General features: G+C 42.4%; 1 protein-coding gene across 1 annotated transcript; it reads right to left on the reverse strand.

Moving 5' to 3' along the window:
- Positions 1-2,043: 2,043 nt before the first annotated feature.
- Positions 2,044-2,280, reverse strand: LOC118477003 (uncharacterized). Its single transcript, XM_035967492.1, has one exon. The coding sequence runs from the start codon at positions 2,278-2,280 to the stop codon at positions 2,044-2,046; it is 237 nt and encodes a 78-aa protein (XP_035823385.1).
- Between the last annotated feature and the right edge of the window lie 12,484 nt (positions 2,281-14,764).

Consider the following 14,764-nt stretch of genomic DNA (forward strand, 5'->3'; position numbering starts at 1 on the left):
TTATAATTATGCGCTCAGTCCAGAGACGTAGGAAATTGGATAAATTCATATAGAAATGCTTTTCTAGTGAAAAAAATCAATTCTAGATCTTGTTTAATTCCTAGAAAATCCATTTTAACTCCTTTTTAATCCATTCCAGTTGCAATAATTTTGTATTAATATTATTTATCACTTAGCATGAAACCTATATTAAAATTAATCACTTAATTATTTCTATACCAAACACATAAAGACTTCGGAAAATCATAACTTGAAATCCGTAACTCCGAATTTAGTGATTCTCAAACCTACGGTCTCGTTACGATGCATAGATTATTATTATGTATTTTATACTCATGTTTGGTGTGATGTTAATTTCTCCTATACCATGTCTGTTTGTATTGCTTCGAGTAGACGAACCAGTGACCGAGGATCTAGGTGTTCAGCAGGTGGAAGTTGCTGAGTAGGAGCTCGTTGAAGGCAAGTTGTGCCCATGACCACTTTTATTTACCCAATAATGTTCTCTATAATCATTTTGGCATGCATTGGCTTAATATTGATGGGACCCAATAGGTCACCCTAATTTGGTCATCTTTACACCTTGTTTACCCCTGAACTTTTGGGTAGCATTAGCTATTGCTATATGTGGTTTTGGGTGTTGAGATAACTATTACACATGGTCATTCTTTATTATTATTTTTCTATTCTATTCATTATAAGATTATTATGTTAATTGGAACATGGAGGATAACTTGAGAAACACGTGCCACCACAAGGGTGGAATGGGACACCCTTAGCTGACTAATTAGGAAAGCTAGTGGAGGTCTACCTTACCCGAAAAGGTCAAGGGTTGTAGGGGAGTTGTCGGTGTAGTGAGGTTCTCGGGTTGATTTTGTTGCAATAGCGGTCAGACGGGGGATTTCTTCATTGCGCTCCCTAGAAACTGTAGCGGGTTTTCTCAAGCTAGTGGAACTTTGTAAAGGCCTCGTAGTGTTACCCTGCCTTGTCTCCTTAGTAGACATGAATGTCACTTCTAGACCCCTTGGCAACTGGGTGACATGACTTGTGGGTAAAGGGTACAACCTCTACAGAGTGTAAAACTGGTATACTAGCCGTGCTCGCGGTCATGAGCACCTCAATACCCTCGCATGATTAATTTATAGAATTAAACTCAATTTGTCATTTGCATTGTATTGTGGTTTTATTATTAATTTTTATCTATTATTACTCTGGTTTGGTATCTACTTACACTTAGTAACTGCTAATAAAACTTGACCAACTTATTGAAAGCAATGCTCAGCTTTAATCCTTATTTGTTGATCAGTCTTACACTTCACATGAGCTCCCACCTTTGGTGAGTTCATGCACATTATTCCCCACAACTTGTTGAGATATGATCTTTTGTGAGCTCACCCTTGCGATATATAAACCCCCACAGGTGAAGAGCAGGTAGTCCAGGAGGAGGTCTACAATGAGGAGTACGAGGTTATCTAGGTGGCGTATCCCAGTCAGCTTTATGGCGCCAACGAATAATGCTCAGTCCGCTTTATTGTTCTCATTTATTTTTGTAAGACTTCCGCTATGTAATAATGATATTTGTGACATTTATCTCTATACACTTTGTCATTATATGTGCTGTTCTTCTTTGGCGCACATATGAGACGTACCCGACTTTATCCCTTAAATCCGGGTTTGACAAAAATTGTGGTCCATGAATTGGTGAATTGTATTGGAAGTTGCCGCAACATTAAACCATGGAGGGGATGGTGGATGCTTGAATAGGGACGCATGAACATTAGTGTGACAAATAATGATTCAAGATTTCCATGATATAATTGCTCTTAAAAGGACAATATATATATATATATATATATAATAAACATGGGACATATATTGATTAGCATAATCACTGAAAGACAAGTACAACCAGCACACACACCTACATATTTTAAACCAGCCATGGAAGGAACTTCAGATATCACACTCGCTCGCATTATTCAATTTAAATTTGCCCGTAACACATCAAGGCATGATAAAGTTTAAGGCTAAACATTGCAGCACAAACTAGCCAATATATGGCTCTGGTCTAACCACAACGGCCTGACCGTTGACGATGTCGTTGTAGATACAAACACGTACGGTACCTTCCACGAGTGGTGATGGGGCCTCATTTGGAGGGAGTACTCGAACTTCTGTTATATCTGGCCTCTCTTGACGGATAATATTAACTGCATCTAAAACCGGGAAGCCAACCAAACCGGGCCATGTTTCGGGTGTTAAACCAATCTTATATGCCTCCATCTATCAGCGTATTATCCTTTTGTTTTCTGACTTCTGAAGCTGTTATAATTGTAACAAGCATCAATAATCAAGACAAACATACACAATCAAAAGAAACACAAATAATTTAAAAACGTAATTCTATCATTTTGGCATGCATTGACATGATATTATGGTAGCCATCATTTCATTATACTAAGCACTTGTCATAAACCAATGTATTACTATATACTACTCGAGCACGTAATATGACCAACAAATATTTACAACAAAATTGATATAAGCACCGACTAACAAAAGGTAGATGCCTACCTGCAAAGAAGGAAGTAGCCTGTATATGGAGATGGTACGTGCTCTATGTCTGTCAATGTATATATAGACGGTCACTATTTGTACAACATGCATGATCTCGTTGATAACAATGTCTGTATTTTTTGGACACTTTGGTAGAAGACACCATCATATTTATAGTCGTCGATGATAACAGTGCGTCCATTTTTCTTCTTTTGCTTAGTAAACGTCGGCACATGTTGTGGTTAACAGCATCATCATCTTCTCTAACTGTGGATTGTGCTGCATGTTATTAGCTGGCAGATAGTTGAATATGCCAGTCTCACGTGTTAATATAAACTAGGCCAAGCTGAAGGAAGTATATGTAGTTCACAAAGCATAATTAGGAAGTCTAACTTTCGAGAAGAAAATGTAGGCTTTCCACCTTTTGAGGTGGGCATTATATTATATGCTCCCTTTATTGCCATGTATGTTGGCGACGTTCTATATAGGATTCACAGTTTCAGCGGCATCTCCTGAAGCATATCTCTATCTGATATTAAAGAAATATTAAGAGTTCCTTCCAATCTATTTTTTAAATGCTCATGCATCCTTCATGTTTTGTGTATTTTGTATGCGACATGAACTTGCAACCAAATTCTGTCCAGCAATGTTACGCCATCCAACATCAAGATTTATTGGCGTGACGAGTTTATAGCTCGTGCTAACGTTACGATCTCGAAGAGGGGAAGGGAGGGGTCGACGATGGTGGCAGGGGATGTGGGGCGAGAGGGAGGCTGGGGGTGGTGGGGTCGTGTAACACCCTAAAATTCTAACTTGGAACTTTGGAGAAATTCTTTAAAGGTTCCGATTAATATATATATATATATATATATATATATATATATATATATATATATATATATATATATATATATATATATATATATATTGTTGGTAATGGAAGCTCTGGGCTTCCGATAGACATGGGAAGCCCTAGCTAGGGTAGTGGTCACGCACGTGGTCAGGTCGGGCCAGTGGGACGCGTGCGTCTGCGCGATTGTGGGACACGTTTATGCATGCGTAAACATGTGTTATATTTTGCGTAAACAGAAGGTGCACACGTGGTGGGGTCGAGTTGGGATGGACGAAGGTGGGTCAGCGTCGTGTTCGCTGGTCGGGTAGTTGGTCCCTACTCGTGTTTATGTTAGCATATTTAATGGTTCAGACTTGCATAACATGAGAGCGACAACGAACTTTTCATTGGTTCGTTCAGATGGGTCCACACACCACCGTGATTAGCGCGTCCACGGAGCTGGAAGTTACCGTATATATCGGAACAGAAGATATGGAGCTAATCGTGCGTGGGAGCTTAGGCGGATTTCAACGTAAACGTGAACCAAAAAAACATAAATGAGTATAAATTTTAGTGTAAAACATCGATCTATTTCATAACGAAAACATGTATGGAAACAAAAAATCTGATTTAAATGCTTTATTTCCTCCATAAATGTAGGATCTCTCCAACATCCATTCATCAAGGCTCATTAGAACCAGTTTATGATACATACTGATACTAGTTATACAACACGGTGAAGTTATTTATGCCCTACGGTGGACTGCGTAAAAAATCGGTTTTCTACTGCATGTGCACAAATTTAGGATAGCAATAATGTGAGTTGAAAAGAAAATGGATCAGCATACGCGATATTTATGGTATCGTGGCAAATGACCTCATTTCTTAGAGCGGTTACCTTTTTCTAAATTTCTATTTTGTTGCGTAAATATGTGGGTCGTAAATATATCTTATACGTATGGTATAAAGGGTAGGAACCCAATACACACTGGATTAGGTAAACGAGATAATGTATAAAATCAATAAATTGTTTGCGTAAAATATGAATAGAAATGTCATAAAAACAGACAAATAGATGGAAGCGTAGCCATGAACTGAAATATAGGTCGTAAAACCCTATTGACATTGGCATAAATATGTACAAAATAGCATAAAATAGGATCGCCGCCCTGCGGAACCGGCGCCTCGCATCTGGGATGCGCCACCACTTTGTGCCTAGGGGAGGATGCTGTCGTCGCTTGCGCCTAGGGAAATATGCCATCGTTGCTCCCACCTTGGATGGCATCGCAGTTGTATGCGCTCAGGGGTCGACCCTCGCGCGCATGAATCCAGAGATCCGTTGCACCAACCGCTCCCACCTCGTCGTCATGCACGCCTTAGGAGTGTCGTCGTTGCTCACATACCCCTGAGATCCGTCGCGCCGCCACAGTCGCTCCCACGTCACCGTCGTGCGCACCTCAAGGGGTCGCTGCCGCGTGCACCTCAGGGAGACGCTGTCGCGCTCGAGCCCCACGGGATCCGCCGCCGCGGCCGCTGCCACATCGCCGTCGTGCGCACCTCATGGGACCGCCGTCGTGTGTGTGCCCTCGGGATCCGATGTCGCAGCTGCTCCCACCTAGCCGCCGTGCGCGCCTCAGGGATCCGCCGCCGCGAGCGTGTCTCCCTGATCCGTTGTCGTGAGTGTGTACCCCAGATCTGTCGTCGCACGCTTGCTCCCAGGATCCACCGTCGCGCGCGCCTCTCAGGGTTGGGGGCGTAACTATCGTCGTCGCTAAAACTGAACCCTAGCGGCTAGCGATCTGGAGCTTCTTTTATAGACACTTTGGACCTGGTGTGGCTGAACCGGTTGGCAACATCGGGTCAGGGCTTCCGCTCAACTATTGAAAGCCTAGGGCTCTAAATACATAAACTATATATATACTACTTATTAAGGCTGCAAGAGTAGTTTGCCATTCCGTGTTCTGCCATCATTTCTGTTCTGCCATTCCCGTTCTGCCACCATTCTCATTCCTTGTTCTGTGTTTCTCATTCCCATGTTCTGCCATCCTTGTTCTGCGTTTCTCATTCCATTCCCATTGTTTGTTCTGTCTTTCTCATTCCTCCCTCCCCACAAAGCCCATTCTCATTCCCATTCCACCGTACAGCCCACGTCTAGCTAAAATTTAAAAAACACACATGTCCTCAAGGGGATTTAAACCCGTGACCTCTCAAGCAAAGGTCAAGAGTAGCTACCGCTACACCACATGTGTGTTTATGTCTGCATCTATGACAGGAAACACATCTACTACATCTCTCACCAAGCTCACTTGCTACCCTTGCACAATGCGTAGTAGTAGATAAGTATCACCGAGATTCTTAAATTATATTTTTGGATGGAGGTAATATTATTTAAAGAAGAGTTTTGCATACAATTTCTTTTGTTTGAATAATGTTTTATACTTAAATTCCCTTTTTTGCATGCGTGAGATTTATTCTTTGTAATATTTTTTTCCATGGATCAGACTTGTGAGTCATTTTCATAAACCAACGCCAAGCATGAATCCATGTTTCTTAATTGAAACCCCGAACAAACACCATGAGCAGGAGGCACTCGCGTTGGCGTCGCTCATCGATGACGAGAAGAAGCTTGGCGACTATCAGTTCGACTTCTAGAAGCAGTCCTACATGGTCGCATGCGCCGCTGTGTATGATAAGCTCCTGTGAAGCCGCCGCTTGGATGCGGTCCAGAGCAGCTGTTCCGCGCTGTCCATCGTTAAGCAGGGGGGCCTCATGGTTTGCGCCAACGTCGACGACTCTTGGGTTGTTTTGGACACTGCATCTGACGACGACGCCATCACGCCGTCCAGCTCATCGTCCACCTGAAGCCCAACCTGCCATGTAAGTCGCTATTGACCGGACATGAATTCTTGTGCGCTGGGACGATGGACGTTGCTGACGTTGTGTGAGTGTCCTCGAACATGATGTATGTGGTGGAGTAGCGCATCCGGTGGTGCAACGGCCAGGGGTACTACCTCGCTGATGAGCCCGGGGTGCACTTCGTTTGGTAGCCCCAACCAAGAGTCATCGATACTCGTCATGTCGCGCGCATTCAACGACTACTATATCGAGGATTGTGGCGTCATCATGGCGCTGGAGATGATGTAGAGGAGGATCGACAACAGTGACCAGTTCGTCATCCTCGCCACCGTCAGGGTAGCTTTGTGCCGGCATGCCTTTAATTCTCTTCGCAAACACACACACTTACCTTTTTGTTTAAGCAAGAGTGTATGGTGGTGCGTGTCTGATGACTAACGATGTATGAGTGAATTTCTTCCGGCATGTGTGGAACGTGCTCTCCAATGATGAGACCATACAAATCGTGGCATATATCGAAGTCTGCATAATACTGATGGTTGCAATGTAGTGGTGAAACAACTAGATTAAAATAACAAAATTTATGGATGGCTAGGATCACAAATTTATTATGAAACATTTTCTCATAACAGTATAACACACATTTTATATATAAGTTATCATAGTATACTAGTATTATATATTCTCGTTGCAACGCACAGACATTCAGCTATATATATATATATATATATATATATATATATATATATATATATATATATATTGCAGGTATAACGGGAACCCTGGGCTTCCAATAGGTTAAAGGAAGCCCAGGCCGATCACCCCTGCAGCCTGGTTCAACCCAGCGCACCGACTGGACCAGGCTGTCGGTTGCACCACCCGCGCCCACGTCTGTACGCGTAAAAAAGGAAATGCATGCATGAGTCAAACACGTTCCCTTACATACACGTAAATTTAGGAAAGATATGTGTGGCGGTTTCTATTTTAAATGCTTTGTTTTCTCCATAAATTTAGGATCACTGCAACAGTCATGTAGCTAGACTCGTAAGGACCATTTTATGATATATACTGCTACTAAATATGCTACCCTATGTAAATAATTATGCAATTCAGTATACCGCATAAAAATCTGTTACCAGCTGCATGCACACAAATTTATGATGAAAATAATGTGCAATGAAAGGAAATGATTTACACGCATAGAAACAAAAAAATCGTATTTAATGTTTTATTTCCTTCATAAATATAAGATCCCTTCAATAGCCATGCAGCTAAACATATTAGATCTAGTTTATGATATATACTGATACAAATTATACTACATGGTGTAGTTATTTATGCAATTCGTTGCACTGCGTAAAAAATCTAGCATGTTGTTCACTGGTGGACGCATCTTCGGGTTGGAGCGTAATAACCTTAAGTTTTGAGCATAAAATCCTTCAATTATAAGCGTATATACCAAGCCAATGTGAGAGGTTGATAGCTCTAGTAAGTTGTTATTACGATCCTATTTTTATGGTAGATCCGAAAAACATGGTAGCCGCATGCATGCGGTTATACAGGTCCAAAAATTATGGCAAAATGCATGCATGAGTTAAACACGTTCTCTTGCATGCGTGTAAATTTAGGAAAGATATGTGTGACAGTTTTTATTTTAAATGCTTTATTTCCTCCATAAATTTAGGATCGCTGCAACAGCCATGCAGCTAGACTCGTAATGACCATTTTAGATATATACTGATACTAAATATGTTATACTGTGTAGATAATTATGCAATTCGGTATACTGCGTAAAAATCTATTACCAGCTGTATGCATACGAATTTATGATGGAAAGAATATGCAATGAAAGAAATGAATTGCATGCATAGAAACAAAAAATCGCATTTAATGTTTTATTTCCTTCATAAATATAGTATCCCTGCAACAACCATGCAGCTAAACGCATTAGAACTAGTTTATAATGTATACTGAAACAAATTATACTATACGGTGTAGGTATTTATGCAATTCCTTACACTGCGTAAAAATCTGGCATGTTGTTCACTGTGGACGCATCTTCGGGTGGAGCGTAAAAACCTTAAGTTTTGAGCATAAAATCCCTCAATTATAAGCGTAAATACCGAGTCAGTGAGACATTGATAGCTCTAGTAGGTTGTTATTGCGATCCTATATTTATGACAGATCCGAAAAACATGGCAGTCGCATGCATGCGGTTTTTATTTTTATACAGATCCAAAAATTATGGCAAAATCGTGGGAGTTTCCATTGCATGCGCGCAAATTACGAACAGCATAAATCAAGGAATTGCCTTTCCAATGTGCATGCAGTAAACTGATATACGAACTCCGTGTCCAAGCAAAAAATTGTACAGTTTTTAGCGTAAATAATACATATGGTAGGCATAAAACACAATAATCGAACATCGCGCCTCATGTGTCGTCGTCGCTACTCGCACGTCGACGGGCGTCGCTTGCTCGCCGGCCTTGGAAGTGCTGCCTACTCGGGGCTTCGGGGACGCCGCCGCTTGCCCGCACAAGGGCCCCGCTATCGCTCGCCCTTTGGATCGGAGAGCCGCCACCACTACTCTGGATCGAGAACCTCCGCCACCGCGCGTCGAGGTAATGGAGTTGCGGCCACCGCCCTGGGAACCGCCGCCACCGCACAAGGGCACTGCCGTCGCTCGCCCTCTGGATCGGGAGCCGCCACCGGCGGCCTGGGAACCGCCGTCTCTACTTCGGATCGAGGAACCGTCGCCACCGCATGTCGAGGTCGGGGAGCCGCGGCCACTGGCCGGGGGTCCACCGCCGCGCGCGCTATCGGGCAACCGTTGTCGCTAATGAATCGAGATGGGGCGTGAAAAACTAATCCCTAGCACTACGGATTTTCTTTTATAGCCGTCTGGACCTGGTCTGGCTCGACCGGATTGCACTATCTGGCCTGGGCTTCCTCTAGTTATTGGAAGCCCAGGGCTCCTAATATACAATCTATATATATATTCTTGCCTTGAAAGTTACTTTTAGAATGAATATCTTTTCTAATAAAAGATCTCTAGGTGGATTAAGTTATCCCTTTGTTGACTGATACATTTAATCATCAAAAGGATGTAACTTAAATCATACCCTCATAGAGTCAATACCTTAGAAATTATTTTTTTCTAAAAATAACTATTTATGTGTGAATTGTATACCTAGAAGAGTGTGCTTAAGTAGGGAAATAAATAAAGGAATAGACTTAATATATATATACCTTGCATTCAAGTTGGGCTTTTTGATTGTGCATTTAAATTGACTTAAAGCTTGAACTTTATTTGAATTGAATTTGAAACTTAGAAATTGAAAATATAAAAGAAAACTAAAAATACAAAAGAAAATAAAAAATTAGACTCGTGTTGTGTCGCTTTCTTCCCTGTGGCCCAGTTGCTCTTCTCAGCCCATCTAACTACCGGCCCAAAACCAACAATAGTGGTGGGCGCCGACAGATAGGCCCCCCTGTCAGTCTCACAGCGTGTCTGCATTTTCCTGTTGACACTGTCGATCGGGCCCGCTTTGGCAGCCTCACCACGCGACTGCTTCTCCTAGCCATCACTGACATGTGGGGCCCGATGGGTAGAAGCTTCTTCACCGGATCTCGCCGCTCCGCACGGAAAAAACGGAAAATTTGTTAGGGATTGAAACAAACAGACTCGGCTGCTTGCGCCTCTAGGATATATAAGTCGACCTCTTGACCATAGAGGAGGCATCGAAGCCATCATGGAGAGCAGAGTGCCATCGGGCGGGCAGAGGGGAGAGAGATTGGGAAGAGATCTGCCGCCACCGTGATTCGTCCATACCCCGCTAGCAAGACCTGTTTACACAGTTATGGAGCACCGCTAGAACACGTGGGATCTACTACTACCAATAGATCAACGAAGGAGGCAGGGAGTTACTCACCATTGACATAACACTGTCGCAGGCCGCCTTGTGTCATGGACGAAGAAGCTCCTGCGCACGTCATCCACGGTGAGCTCCTTCCCAGTGCTTCGCGAGGATGTCCGCATTATTTTGCACCCTGCCACATGGTTAATCAGGCCCAAGAATGTCGGATCGAGGTGCTCCGGCGAGCTCACTCGCATGGGCTTGGGTGCCCCTGCTCGGCCTCGAACGCGAGGTAGGACAAGCACTCCTAACCGTTCATCCTAGACCAAGGGCCATCGATCTAGGATTGGGGTATACCTCTTCGGTGTTTAAATCCGAGTCGTCGATCTGGCATTGGGTGGATCATAAAGGATCTTGGTTATTTAAAATTATAAACCATTGATGCTTGATCCAAGGGTTGACGTTTGGATACCCGTTTGACTTAACCTCGATCTAATCTCGAGCGTCCACTCCTAATCATACGGCCAGGAATATATGATACCCCTTCGGCCACGCGAGAGTGCAAATGAGTCCTCGTCTTTTATTTAATTCAACCCTCCATCCAACCATAGCACTCCGGTATTACTCCAGGGTCCCTGGAATTTACATTTTAGTCCTCAAGAGCCCTATTTTAGCATAAAAGTAGCCCCACAACTTGGTTAATCTACAACTTTCTCATTTTAAGTCCGATTTGATTCATTCGAGTTGTGTTAGCTTCGTAATGATATTGCCTATGCCTCAGTAACATTATTTTATCAAATAAAATGTTTTCAAAAAATAAATATTCATTTAACCTATTCTTAATAGATTAATCCTTCTAAACAAAGTTAATATATCCATAACTATAGTGTAACTAAAATATAACCTCTAGTCAAGTTATAACTTAGAATAAAGTTCAATTTAAGTTATTTCTTGGTAATATATTTACCATATAATTTATAATATACCTTTTATTGTTAATCACCTAAATCTTTGGAAAATCATATCTTTCTAACTGTAACTCTGATTTTAGCCGTTCCCTAACCTATGTTCTCGTAGCAACGCGTAGGATATTCCTTGTCTATTTGTATGTATTGCTACAAATAGAAGTGAGGTCATGAGAAATCTAAAGTCCAATTTGGTGAAGTAACAGGAATCTCAAGTCACATGCAAGTTGTGCCCTTGATCACTCTTCTGTACCTAATAATGTTCTATGTTAATCACTGTGACATGATCAGGTTAATTTGATGGGGCCTAATAGGTTACCTAGTTTTGCTTACCCAATACCTTGCAAACCAATGAACTATTGGGTAGACTTGCTATTGCTCTACCTGGTTTTGGGATTATGCTACATCTGAATTATGATCATGTTCCAATTTTGTTGTTGGTTTAATTATTGTTCATGATAAGATTATTGTTATAATAATTGGAACATGCAGTTTAACTTGAGATAACAGTGCTACCACAAGGGTGGAATGGGATGCCCTTGGCTAAGTAATTAGGAAAGCTAGGGAGAGATTACCTTACCCGAAAGGGGCAAGCGGGGAGGCGTCACTGTAGAGTATAGGGAGGTCCTCGGGTGGAACTCCTACGATGGCTATTCGGACGAGGGATTCCTATGCTTCCTTCTTTCTGAATCCGTAGCAGGTTTTCTCGAACTAGTGGAACTTTGGAAAGGCCTCGCAGTGGATCCCTAGTCATTCACCTTGGAAATGTCTAAGGGTCTAGCTAACCCTGGCTAATCAGGAAACACGTCTTGTGGGTAAAGATGTGCAACCTCTGCAGAGTGTAAAACTAGTATATCAGTCGTGCTCATGGTTAAGAGCGACTCAGGACTCTCGTGTGATTAACTTATGGAACTAAACTTAATCTATCATATGCATTGCATTGTGGGTGTTATTATTAATTGTGATTGCTTATTTAATTGGGTTGGTATCTACTTATACTTAGTAACTGCTAATAAAACTTTGACCAACTTTAAAAGCAATGCTCAGCTTTAACCATCTTCTTTGGTAAGCCTTACACTTCACATGAGCCCCCACCGTAAGTGAGCTCATGCACATTATTCCCCACAATTTGTTGAGCGATAAACGTATGTCAGCTCACCCTTGTTGTACTCACATCCCCCAGGTCAAGGACAAATACCACAAGATAAGGAATATGAAGGATGGCGCGATGAGTTCTTGATAGGTCTAGGTCGTCGTCTCCCAGTCAACTATGGTTGCGGAGGATCGTTGTCTTCATGTGATGTAATTATTTAGCTATTTTGTACAGAACTCCTATTATATAGTAAAGATGTGACATTTGTTTCTGTACCATGAGTCATCATATATGTGAGACTTGATCCTAGCACACATTTGATTCACGCCCGAATTTACCCTTAAATCTGGATGTGACAGGTCGCAGGGAAGGGATGAGGGATGATGGATGATCCAAATAATATTGTCCACTAGATTTGAGTAAGAAAGAGAGTGTTATCCAGCGATCTGAATCATTGATTTTAATGGTGTGTGAAGTCTGGGTGTAATTTGTTTGGTGGAATTAGTGCATGTCATGGGTGTGGGGGTGATTTGGTTGGGTGGGTTTTGCAAACTTTAAACTGGTGGATTATATATTGTTTTAAATTATAGATTATAGATTAATACCGAACTAGCTTGTAGGGGTGCGTGTATGTGTTCAACATATATAATAATACTAGTTAGTTATTGTACATTGCTACAATTTCTATATATTATATAGATAGACCTTGCTTAAATAGAATATTTATCCAAACATGATCTAAACCTAGATCGCGTCAAAGGGAGATAGCTGGGGACCAGTACAGGCTCAACACACATCATCAGCAGTCGACGTGCCTCCTGATCGAGCCAAACAATTACCGAGTCGTGCATGTGGTGGTGTCATTCCTGATGGCACGATGGATTCTATGGCATACCTCACACGGATTTGAACGCGCGGCATCGCGCTCCTGAGGTTGAATCGTGCAGATCCGGCTACACCTTGCGCTGTAACTAGGATTTCACCCTAGAGACGCGTGGACGGCAATATGGCAAGAAGAGAGGTGGAGACGACATGCGACAAGGTATATGATGTCGGGTGAGAGGAAATGAAGTTTTTCTCTCATTTTTTCACGTTCGCAAGATCACAGGGACGGTGAGGGAGGATGTTGTTGCCACCCGAAACCCACCGCCGAGAGACGACAGGCAACACGAGGATCCGAGAGGCTCCTGGGGCGGCTGGTGGGCCTCGGTCCCTTGGTCAACGGCCTGGATCCTAGCGCGCGGCCTGGCTTCGAGATTCGCCTGGCATGCCACCAGACCTATACCCGATTAGGAGGGTGTCGAACGTGCTCCAAATTGGTCTCCTGCGTAAATATTCACATGGAAATATCAGTCCGAGCCGTGTTCGACTCCTCGGGATGAGGGATATCGGCCATAAAGAGTCGATGGCTTCCTAGGATCTAGTTGAAGCATCCCAATCATCTGGGACTCAAATGTGATACAAATACTAGTGTCAGGAGGCTAGTATACACATTTATACATGAGATGGTTCCAGATCTTCTTAAACGAGACAAACTTATAAAGGTGGGGATCAACTTTAAGAGTTGGTCCATAACTCGCGACATATCATTAGAGTTGGATCCAAATGATGTGCACCCTCTCCGTCCTCTTGTACATCAAAATGGTGTCCAACAATATACACTGGTTCTATGACCTTATATCATGGACCTCAAAGACTCAAAACTCTAACAAATTAATTAATGGCGTAACAAGTGTGTTTTGGCTTGAATCTGACTGTCTTTTCTACATGGACGTAGAAGGCTAGCATAGTACACAAATACTCACAGTACATGTATTTCTCCGTTCTGTTAAGAAAAGACAGCTACAATCATTTATCTTCCGAGGAGAGGAAATATGCCTATAGAGAGTACAATTGGCTTGGTGACTCCTCTATGTAGATTTAGAAGCTAGTTAAGTGCACATAAAACTGAATTTTAGCTTCATCAATCAATACTTAAATTGCGGGCACAAAATAACTATGATTCCATGAAACTTCAATTGAAATAGAGAATAAAAAAGAACAATAATGCAGCACTACTATCTCAGCATATGCAGTCATGTCATATTAGATGTTGTTTCTCCAAGTAGGTTCTCCCTGAAGCAGGGACTTGGATACGTAGCACATCCATTTTGCAGACAGAAACATCATGCATGACTGATTGGATCCTTACATGATCTCAGCCAAGCTTTATGATTAAGCAAAAAAAAACTTTTAGACCAGAACGAAAAGATTGAAGCCAAAAAAACTAAGGGCTAGTTTGGGAACCCCATTTTCCTAAGGAATTTCATTTACCAAGGGAAATTAGTTCATTTTATCTTGGAAAATAGAAATCTCTCGAGAAAATGAGGTTACCAAACTAGCCCTAACAAGGAAATAAATAGTGTGTTTGGTTAGCAGCATGGCATGGTCCAAAGTGATCCGAACCTGTATCCGAGCCTACAAAATCGTTTGGATAGCGTCACGGAGCCCACCCATCCGTCATCCACTCATTCCAAAATACAACACAACCCTAGCAGCGAATCATTCCTCCAAATCAACCGGATGAGCTCACTCATGTTCGCATCTCGCATAGGGGCGGCGGCGGGGCAGC

This window comes from Zea mays, chromosome 4, assembly GCF_902167145.1.
Source record: "Zea mays cultivar B73 chromosome 4, Zm-B73-REFERENCE-NAM-5.0, whole genome shotgun sequence".
Taxonomy (NCBI): domain Eukaryota; kingdom Viridiplantae; phylum Streptophyta; class Magnoliopsida; order Poales; family Poaceae; genus Zea; species Zea mays.

What these genes read in the sequence shown, in the direction of transcription:
- LOC118477003 (XM_035967492.1), bottom strand. Translation starts at nt 2,280, where the DNA reads ATGGAGGCATATAAGATTGGTTTAACACCCGAAACATGGCCCGGTTTG.